This window comes from Chelon labrosus (genome assembly GCF_963514085.1).
Source record: "Chelon labrosus genome assembly, chromosome: 4".
Classification (NCBI taxonomy): domain Eukaryota; kingdom Metazoa; phylum Chordata; class Actinopteri; order Mugiliformes; family Mugilidae; genus Chelon; species Chelon labrosus.
In genome coordinates, this window is record NC_140340.1 from 24,285,727 (window position 1) to 24,296,937 (window position 11,211).

The following is an 11,211-nucleotide window of genomic DNA, read 5'->3' on the forward strand; positions in this document are numbered from 1 at the left end:
TGAATTCAAAGTATTAAATGTAGATAGATAGATAGATAGATAGTAGTTTACTATTGACCAAATACAATGATCAAGGACTTTAACTTGTACTCTTCCAAATTAATAAAATAATAAAAGCAATTTTTTATACAGTGCTGCAATTTCTCTTTTTTAATTTTGTCAGTGTGTGTGTCTTCATGAAGACAAATTTTAAAGACATATTTGTGATTTCAATTGATTTTATGATCAAATTCAAAAATCTTTTATGATAGGTGTATCGTGACGCTGACTTGCAATTAAGTACTGTTTTCCACAAACTCTTAAATTAAGACTCTCTTCCTTAAGAATCTCCTCATCAGATTATGTACTATATTTTAAGTTTTTATTTCATTCATTTACTTTGTATTTTTCATGAAAGTGGTGTTGCTTTGTGCTGCTGTAACCCCCTTTAAAAACCAGTTTGCTAAGGTAACTATATTAGGATAATGAAGACATGGCGATGACTGCTTGTATAAAAATAGGTCAGTACAGCATGTGTCATTATTAGTGGGGTTACAGCAGGATGTGCTCAACCTCTGCACTTTGTTCGGCAGACAGTTCAGAAATTCAGAATCAGTCAAGTTTACATTTTGAATTTTCAGTTTTCACAACAGTCAGACAATTGCCTCTTCTTTTGCTTCAAATTGTTCTACTTAGTATAAATTACTGCCACATGGGGTCACTAGTGCAGCTGCAGACTCACAGGCTTCTTAAGGTTTGTCATGGTGTGTGATTTGCTGGCGGAAACCGAACTAAATCGATTTAAATATAGTTGAACAGAAGTATCTGGTTGGAGCAGGAAGTACAGTTTAACTGAAGTCTCTGCTAAATGATCAGTTTAAGAATTGCATTTCTATAGCTTCTGATTACTTCTTCTGATTAGATGATTATAAACAAGATGAAACATTTAAAATCCTGTGAACTCTTTAAGGGTAGCTGATACACTCACAATGACAATATGATAATGTTTATAATGCGTACCATATTATCTTCTTAGTTTACTTAGCTTAGCATAGTATTATTTACCAAATAGCACAAAACACTGGAGGAAGTTCAATAGTTTCTTGTGTATCTGGTGATTGACCTGATGAAAGTGTTACTGTATATGTGAAGTCAAATCATTATCAGAGTTCTTCTAAGTTCTGCTGGGGCGAACATCAATGTTTCAGAATCGAATTTTGTGACGCAATGATTGTTGAAAATCACAAATTCCAACCTCATGGTGGCACCAGCTGAAAAGTCAGGGGACCAGTCAGTAAGATGGTGATTACAAACAAATGTCTGCAGCATTTCAACTTGTTTTATCCATTGTTTATCAAGTGCTTCAGTCTGGAACAAAGCAGTGGACTGACTAAATTGACCAACACTGCGATCTCCTCCACTTCATCACATGAATGACTAAAAACACGATTGTGTTTAAGTGATAGGAGCCATTTTGTGGCACAATTTACGGAGCGATAAAATTGCGTTCTTCAGACAAATGCTTCACCTCTGCCCTGATACTTTAAGACCATATGTGCATGATACAATAACTAAAGACGTTTGCTGTCATTACAGTGACTACTACAGTCTCAGGGCTAGTGGTTGTTGTTGCTGTACGTGTGTCCGTTGTCAGAGGGGCGGGCAGAAACAGCAGCAGCTGAAGATCACATTTCAGCTGCTAAAACCAAGCGGAGCGAACCATCACGCTGCAGGGAGAAGTTTCCTACATATCGCAGCCACATTACTCAATGTGAGGCTATAGCAGGCAGAGATATATGTTATAATATCTTAAACTCTTATGTGAAGGTAATATTTCATAAAACATTCCATATTGTAATGTTACGAATAGGCAGTGCAGCAACCTGCCAACTCTTCCCCTCCTTCTGCTAAACCTGTGAATGGATCATTCCATCTCTTTATCCTGGCTCAGAGGAGAAGGCAGAGCCCCAGTCAGTGGTGGTCAGAGCTGAGTGCACTACAGCTGCTGGCCTAAAACTGAAGAAAATCAGCCTTAAATAATCTAGAAGACTCTTTAAACCCCTCAGCAGCTCACTTCAGTTCACTAATCAGAGCTGTAAGGAGCTGATTTGACTTTCAGAGAGGTGACGAAGACAGATTAGACAGACAGAGGAGGGCGTGACAGGCAGCCAGACGAGCAGGCAAGCTGCTGCTGCAGGAGGAAGAGGAGGCTATGCACCAGCCAAAGCCAGAGGTCAAGAAAAAAAGTGAAAGAATAGTGAAAAGGTAGACACAGAGTGAGAGGAGGGTCATTTGTGATCTGACTCAGAAAAAAAGAAACCAGCCTCTCTTTGTTGTTGTGTGGGCCACCGAGTGGGGAGGAGGATGTGAAGCAGAACAGCAGGGAGGAAGGGAGGCGATTGTGAGAAAGACAAGAAAATGCTCTCAGAGATGATGTGCAGGAGGATCTGCCAGGAGCAGAGGCAGCAGGACGGCAAAGAAGCTCCGCAGAGGGATGCTGGCAGCCGCAGGAAGAACGGCTGGTCCAAGAGCTGCAGGGGGCGCCTACAGGGGCGGAGGGCAGGAGTGGGGGGAGGGGGGTCGAGAGGGCGCAATCAGCACCAACACCCTCAACGTCATCATCCTCATTACCATCATCCCAGACACCTCCAGAGGCCGGAGATGTCCCTCCGTCCGGTCAACGTAAAGGGAAACAGAGCGAGGGGGATGCGTGCCCCCAAGAACACTAATCAGTTTCTGATGCATGAGAAGTATCAGATGCTGCACATGCGCTCCGACTCAGTGGGTAGCGACAGCGGCAACAGCTCGGACAGTGACGTGGAGCTCACCGACATGGACTCATACCTGGGCGTCCTGGAGAATGCCAGAGGAGCCCTACTGGACAGTCCCAACCCACATGACTCAACAATGCCACCAGGACAGATCCTGCTACTGCACGAGGACAGTCTGCATCTACATGAAAGCAGTCTGCGTCTGCAGGAGGACAGCATGCAGTATTTCCCCTCTGAAGACGACTTGCTGCAGAGCCAGAATTTCATGCAGAGGGACTTTGTTGAGTTCTGTGACATCCTGACACCCTGAAGGCAAACTTTCAGGGAGCCATTTTGTTCTCAGCATTGTGAAACGCAAACCTCAGACTGAGCGTTGTCAGGTTTGTTCTACTTCATGTTCATAGACAATGAAAGAAAAGATCTCCATCTTATTGAGTCATTTAGCCTTAAAATCTGAAGGATGTGCTTGCAGGATGAGATGATTCCACTGGTTTTCAGCAGGAATTAACTTTTTAAAAACATCTTGTTAAAATGTCATCTTCATAACAGTCCTGCACTGATCCGACTTGTTTTAAGATACAGGCACTTAGAAAAAGTTGAGCTATCTCACCCTGTTGCTATTTTTCTAGTTTTGAGAGAACGCAAGATTAAATGACATTATCAATACAGATGTTTTTCTTTTCTTGTTCTGTTTTTGTTTTTACAGTTCCTGATTGGTTCATATGTTTGGTCATGTGCAGTGTGTCTGTGTGCTGTAAAAGTGCTGCCTTTTTGTTGTTGTTTTTGCACACAAAGGGAGATGGGCTGGATGGTGGGAGTGAGCCCGTACAGCCAATCAGCATGGACTTGGCCGGATTAGGCTGCAGACGATTGGCTGATGCAGACTGTCCTTAACAAATAAGCCTTTTACTGTACAGAAGAAAAATTTCAAATAAATATACCAATTGTTGTAACATGGTTTGACTGATTGTCTTTATTTGTATATGTGTAGTTTTTTGATGATATGCTATCGGTGTGTCACTGTGTCATCAAGGCAGCTCAGAGGGAATAAGACACAGTTCAAAAGTGTAAAAATAAATCCTCAGTGTGGCCCGTCTGACGTGATAACAGATCTTATTACCGAATGTAAGATGAGCAGCAGGAACGGAGGCAGGCAGTAAAGAAAAACTTATTAACTCATTACACACTGCAAAAAAAGCTTTTAAACACCTTTGATTTAATGAATTACATGTATTTTATTTGATTTATCATAACACACATGAACTAATGTTAACAGATATTCACAAAAGAATAATTAAATATATATATATATTATATATAAGCTAATTCTTTCCAAGTATGACATCTGTTTTGTTTAACTGGTTGACTAATGACAGAGTTCCAATACGACCACATTTATGATTTTTAACAGAAGTTCCTTAGTAGTATATTTATTTATATACTTGCTTATATACTTATCCTACTTATACTTGTTTTTTTTTCTTCAGTACACTCGAACCTCTGAATTCACGCACATGACAAAATAAAACATTTTACCTTTTTAATTATTTAAAATATCTCAATGCTTGGATGGGTTATTTTACCATGAAGTGTCCTCTTACTTTACACAAGGTTTGATGCTGCTTAGCTATCATATCAAACAACTCTTGTCACCTTATACTTCTATTCAAGAATTTCAGACAGACAGTGAGAGCTTCTGTGTTCCTGCTTGTCGAGCGGTAAAGTGGATTACATAAAGTGAAGTGGGCTGGTCACACCCACTCAGGACAGGCAGCGAGGTGTAAGCTTCTTTGAGTTTGTGTGTCATAAACTAATAATGGTAACGGGTCAAAGTGTGTGGAACAGGTTCTGCCTTACAAGAACTAATATCCTGCCTTTCAAGGCGAGACAGCAGCGAATGCAGAGGAGGTGCAAATAAAAATCTGCAGAAGAAATAAAAAGACAGACAAGCTTTCATGCAATGTTTTGTGTCAAAATATTTCATCCCTCCAATAAGTCAGTAGAGTTTATACCTAAAGAAAAAGCAAATCACTTTCAATATCTACGAGCAAAATGTTTTTTTCAGCTATCTTCTCCTTATGAACTGTTAGAAGATGAGGTGGCAGGTTAGCAAGTTATCTGTTTGTTTTCCTTTTCTTCATCTTGACTACTTCCTCATTAGTTAACCCTTTATAGGGCACCCTAGTGTGTTATTATAAGGCACAAGAAGCCATTTTGCCTTTACATATACGGATCAGCCACAACATTAAAATCACTGACAGGTGAAGTAAATAACATTGACCATCTTGTGACAATATAATTTTCTGCAGGGAAACCTTTGGACCAGGCAACCCCACCCAATGTCTCTCCTTGATGGCAGCAGCCATCCCCAGCAGGATGCAGCCTGACGCAGGAACACACACAAAAACAGTTTAGGAATAAATTAAAAAAACATGAAAAACAGCACAAGGCGTTGACCTGGCCAAATTCACTAGATCCCAAACCGATCAAGTATCTGTGGGATGATCCACAGAGGTCCCTCCCCTAAACCTATAGGACTCAAAGGCCCCCACTAACAACATTCTGTTGCCAGACACCACAGGACACCCTCAGAAGGCCCGTGTCCATTCTCTGATGAGTCACAGCTGTTTTGGAGGCACAAGGGAGAGCTACACGATATTAGGAAGGTGGTCATAATGTTTTGCCTGACTGATGTATTACGTATTTATATATATTTATACTCCACGGTGAGCTACATCATTATTAGCATTTAAACTTATATATTACAGAGCTTCCTTAAACAAGGCTGACACGGCCTTGTTTAAGGAAGCTCTGTAATAGTCACCGGAGAAGCAGCCCTGCAACAACCTCCATGTCCATGGCTGAGTTGCCTTGAACAAGCATCCCAAGAACCCCAAACACAGCCTCCTTCCACGGCTGCCCACTCCCCCAGGTTTGCTCACTCAGGTGGGTTAAATGCAGAGAGCAGATTCCTTGTGTTCCATTCGGCAGCTCGTCTCATGTTTGAGTTAATAAATGTTGAACAACAGTAACATTTACTGAAATCACTGCAACACGGAAATGAGAGAAAACATAATGTGTAGGAGGCAGAGGAAGGGAGATTTTTCTGTGCTTGTTAGGCCACTAGGATATGTGGACAAGGAAATACCTTTCACACCCAATCATAGCTGTTGAGGTCTGTGTCGCTGCAACGTGAGGCTGCTTCTGGGGAGATGCACATCAGGCTACGACTTACCTACAGGGCACCTGTAGCACCTATGCAGTGCCATAATTCTGTCTTTACGCAGCAAACCGATCTGTCTTGAATGGGACCTTTTATCTAGGAGCTCTCATTGTTGGCAGACCATTCACACCGTCTGGGTCCGGTCCTTTAACATTTAAATGGAAACGGAATATTTTCTAAAATATGAAGTTTTGCAGAGAATGTGAACTACCTCTGAAATTCATACATAATTAGATGTGTCACGTTTTCCCTACATGTCCTGCTTTTAACCTTCCTGTTGGCCTCCGTGTCAAATTGAGTTTTATATCACATAATTTAAAAACAAATGTGTGTCTACTGCCCCATGATTTCCAAAAAGAAGTGTATAATATATCATAATCAGTTGAAAAGAAGTTGCCAAAAAATGTGTAACACAGAGTTAGGTGACACATTTTATTTTAGACTAGATAGTCAAAGGGACAGGGTCAGTTTTGACAATACAAAGGTTAAACTGCATGATTACACATTAAAATCTATTGCTGCAGATTTTATTTTGTTCATTTATGAAACATGGTTTTAAAATCAGCTGACACAATAGACTTCATTGAATATGGTGTTTTCAGTGCCTGGTCTCTTCTTTGTCTTTGTCTAAATGTCACAACCCATGAAGACAGAACACACACATATATAAGGAGTGACGCCATGCCAGGAGCAGGTTTAACTCCCTCTCTCTGACCTTTCACCTGTAGATCAGCTGACCTGCTCAGTTTGCAGGATATAAATACTGACTGAGGTTGTGTTAACCAGAAGCACACACAGTCAAACTGATCTAGGTTGTGTTTGCACTGTTTCTTGCACACGTCATTCAGTGCTTTGCTCAGGGACACTGCAGCAGGCCACAGGCTGTTTTTGTTTCTACTGTATCTACTGAGTCAGTAGCAGCTTCTTCTTTAAACTCTCACTACTTGTTGCACAACACTGCTTCGAATTGATCAGCTGACTCTGCCAAACAGGAAAAGAGTGTGAGCTGACACACACACACGCACGCACCCCCACACACACCCATACACACACACCCTTCACACACACACACACACACACACACACGTACAGACAGCAGCAGTGAGGTGGTGTGTGGCAGATTACAGAAAGTAGATCAAAGTAGATCAGTTCACTGCAGAGACTTTCACTTCTATCTGCTACCTACTTGTAAGGACCCTTTGTTGCATAGTGTTTCTGTCTGTATTTCTGAATTTTTGAATGTTTTTTTTAAATGTTTCTTCCCAAACATTCAAAGACAAAGTGTCCAAGCTTTTCAGAAAAGTTTGCAATTTGCACTAAAACCTAAAAACTGATTCCAACAGAGGCACTCAAGAGCAGCCACACACAGATACACACAAATGCAAACTTGTGTTTCTATCTTTGTGAGAACTTTTCGTTGACATAATGCATTCTCTAGACCTTCACCCAAACCATCTCAACTAAGCGCCTATAACCCTAACTCTTACCCGAACCACAGCCTTATTGAGTCTTAACAGGTTTTAACCCTCAAAAAGCTGTGGAGCCCTACGAAGAGGCCCCACAAGGATAAGAAGCTGAGACTGGTGACAGGGCAGCCGTCCAACAACAAGTAGAGACAGAGTTACAGAATGAACGACGGTTTGAAAGATCACTGACACTCCCACACACACACACACACACAAGGCCTTACAGGAGTAGAGGCTCTATATTATATGTTTAGATGTAGTTTAACACTGTTTTCCTTCAATCGTTAAACATCGTGAATCGTGTCACAGTGTGTGAATAAAGAAATAAAGAAGCCTTTTGCAGTTGTTAGGGAAGGAGCTTAACAGTGCATTTAAATTATATTGACATATACAGAGTATCCCATTCATTAATTACAATCTGTTGCCTGATGGCTTCCACTTTTATTAAATTACAACTTAATCTGTATTGTGCAGAGTACAGGTACAGAGAAATACAGCTAGCATCTAAACAGAAGTGCAAAGAAAGTATTATTCATTTGAAATCTTTACATATTTTGTAGAGAAAAAAGGAAATGAGGGAAAGAAGATCCATTGTCAAATCCATGTTAAGGTACATTCGTCACAAGTGTACCTAATGAACTGGCAAGTGAGTCTTCTGTGTGAAAATCTACAAACACTTTATTTACCTTTTCATTTTCCTTTTCCTTTTTTTTTTTTTTTTTTTTTACATATTTTCTAAACAAAATGTTCAAAACACAAGAAGACAAAAGTGTAGGTATACCATGACATCAGTTGAGCTCAGCCAACTTGAGATTAACCTCCTATTTCAATAAAAAAAAAATGCATTCTCCGTTTACATTTGTAAACCGGCAAATAACTTAATTTTAGACAGCAAATATTAGTTTGATCTCAAGGGGGCTAACCTTATAAATATCAATTACAAATCTTTCTCTTTGTTTAAATAAGAAGAAATACATTATGAAAATCTTTACATTAAATGAACTATACTTTTACAAGATATTTTACGATCAATCTGAAATATCGGACCCTCTGGCAGGCCGATTTTGGCCCACGGGCCGTATGTCTAACACCCCTCCATTAGAGCCAAAAAGCTGAACATATGGCTAGTGCACATGAATGTTTTCCTGCAAGCTACTCGCGGTGGCATAAATGAACCATTAAACTATGTCAAGCTCTCAAAGGTTTCTTAACAAATGCTGCAGTGCAAGCATACTAACATCATTTTTTAGAAAGGCAGACGAAAACTTCAGTTCTCCATTCCCCTTCTCACTCTCTCCCCCCACTATTTCCTGTCCGTCTCTACCAGCTGGTAAAACGCCAAAATGAAAACTAAATAAACCTCATGTGGTGATGCCACAATGTGATATTAGAGGCTGTGTTTGGATTTACTTTGGTATCAGACATACTGACACACAGATCCAAAACCTGCAGCAGGACTGTACCAGGCTGGATTAGGCTGAATATGATTTAGAGCTGGTGTTGTCTCGAGCTGTAACCCCCAACCAGTTACCTCTGCTAACCTAACAACTAACTGTGGCCGCAGAGAGCAGAGCCATTGAAAACAGCAGCTAGTAGAGGATTAACAGACATATGTCTGGTCCTTAGATGCTGTCTCAAACACTGATGAGGGTATGTTAGTTGATAAAAAACTGTAACATGATAGATTTCTAGCTAGCTCATACCAAAACAAGTGATGGAATTATTGTCACGTGTCAAAACATCTGCAGTAAAACCACAGCAAAACTTTTGTTTTTTTTCTACCAGAACTCTTAGCCAAGAGAGGAGTTGTGGTTCTGTATACAACCAAAAGCCAAAAGTGTGTGATTGGGGAGGTGGTGCATGTGTTGAGTAGATGAAGTTATGGAGGGAGGAGGAGGAAGAGGAGGAGGAGTTGATGGAGGAGTTGGATGGTAAACTCAGCTTGGAGTGGAAAAGTACAGCTGTCTGCCACAGAGGCGGAGACTTCTCTGCTGAGTACACAAAGTGGCCAATCAGAACACAGAAAAACACATTGATTGACAGCAGTGCTGGGGAGCATGGCGGTCCAGCAGTGAGGCTTTGAGTCTGGATTGATTTAAAGTTTTTAATGGAAGCTTCAAATCTCTAAGATGGAAAAGTAAAATAATATTATATTGAAAAAGACCCATACATCAAATCCAGTTAATTGTTAATCAGTATCTTTTACCTGCATGGAAATTTTTGCACTGAAGACAAATGATTCTGTGTAAAGTATGTATAAGATTTGAAACCTCAATTCGGCCTAAAAACAAACAAATAAACAAAAACACCAGTTGCTAAATATACCCCAAAAACAATGAGCATCAGTTGAAACGCTGGGGTACTCTGCACAGTTTGAAGGCTTGTGTCTATTATCACTTTTACACAATCCAAAACACAAGAACAATAATCTGTCTCCTTTTACGTAAGCTGACAACATTATCTGGCTAACAAGCTTATTTCCTAAACTGCCTTCCAAGACCAAGAGTTATCATCACTGCCCTCAGCGATCAGAGCAATGACAGAAGCAGTGAAGAGGAAAGGTTCAGACAAACTGTGTAACAGATATTTTAGATATGAAACATTAATTTTCTGCTTTCAGACTTTGCACAAAACAGTAAAATATATTCAAACTGCACACACTGTGCTTCAGTCTAAAGGGTGCATTAAAAAGACAAAATCTATAATCAAAATATGGAGCTTTCATTCTAATTTGCACTGATGACTAACTACAGTTTTAAGTGAAATTAAAGGTAATGTCTGATTTAAAGGCAGCTCATTCAAATTATTTTACAGTCAGAAGCTGTAGAAAGGCATCAGTTGCTGGTAGCCTAGCTTAGCAGAGTAGCACTTACTTCTCTGCTAAGCTAGCCTTATTAGCTTTTAGCATTATTAGTTCCTTTTGATTAATGTGAGTTCATGTGGCGATTTGTTGAGTTGCCTTCAAATGGAACTCATAGGCTCGCGGGTATAGGTTTGTGGGCGTTCAAGAGGTAAAATCAGCTGTAAGTTGTGAGAAGAACACTGCTAGTCAACTGTTAGCATCTAGAAGGGAACCACAACAAGCTAACTAGTGGATACATTAATGAAGGTATTGAGTCATAACATAAGGATCTAGCTGCTGAGAATATCAGTATGACTAATAGTAACTCTTTCTAGTCTCTTAGCCTCCCAGCTAATAATAGCTCTTTCTAGCAAAGTGACATGCTAGGACTTCTACCAAGTTACCAGGTTTGATGCCTTTCACCCTTGCAGTTTGTCCTGGGCAGACATTACGCAGAATAAGATTAATCATAAGAAGAATAAATATCTAGATTATATTTAGATTTAAGTTGACTGTTATGGGACAACAGAGGTTGATTTTTCATAGTGTACCCACACTACGACAAGCTAAAATCAGTTAACCTCCGCAGGTTTGATACAGTAAATTGAGACTGATCCCTAAACAGAGTTTGTTACAGCTAACAAAAGCTAATCCGTCCTTGTGGAAAAACCCTCTGAAGTAATCAGCAGAAGAAAAACACAAAAGACTTCATCACTGACTGCCATGTATTTAATTAATGCCTTTTTATTTACAGATTCTCCTGTGTCTCACATTGTTTGGCTACATGGATTCACATGTTTTATCCTCATGTCAACAGGGAATTAAAATCAACAGTTTGCGGTTTTACAAGGAGTGTCTTCTTGTGAGGTTAAAACCATTAGAGCTGCTCTAGAGAAGAACTGAGGGATAGGAAGGATAAATAAGACTCTC

At 40.1% G+C, this 11,211-nt stretch overlaps 1 protein-coding gene across 1 annotated transcript; it reads left to right on the forward strand.

Moving 5' to 3' along the window:
- Positions 1 to 1,934: 1,934 nt before the first annotated feature.
- On the forward strand, positions 1,935 to 3,707 carry LOC311487369 (uncharacterized protein). Its single transcript, XM_084543624.1, has 2 exons — positions 1,935 to 3,130; positions 3,546 to 3,707. The coding sequence occupies exon 1, from the start codon at positions 2,398 to 2,400 to the stop codon at positions 3,058 to 3,060; it is 663 nt and encodes a 220-aa protein (XP_084399750.1). The 5' UTR covers positions 1,935 to 2,397; the 3' UTR covers positions 3,061 to 3,130; positions 3,546 to 3,707.
- Positions 3,708 to 11,211: the final 7,504 nt, after the last annotated feature.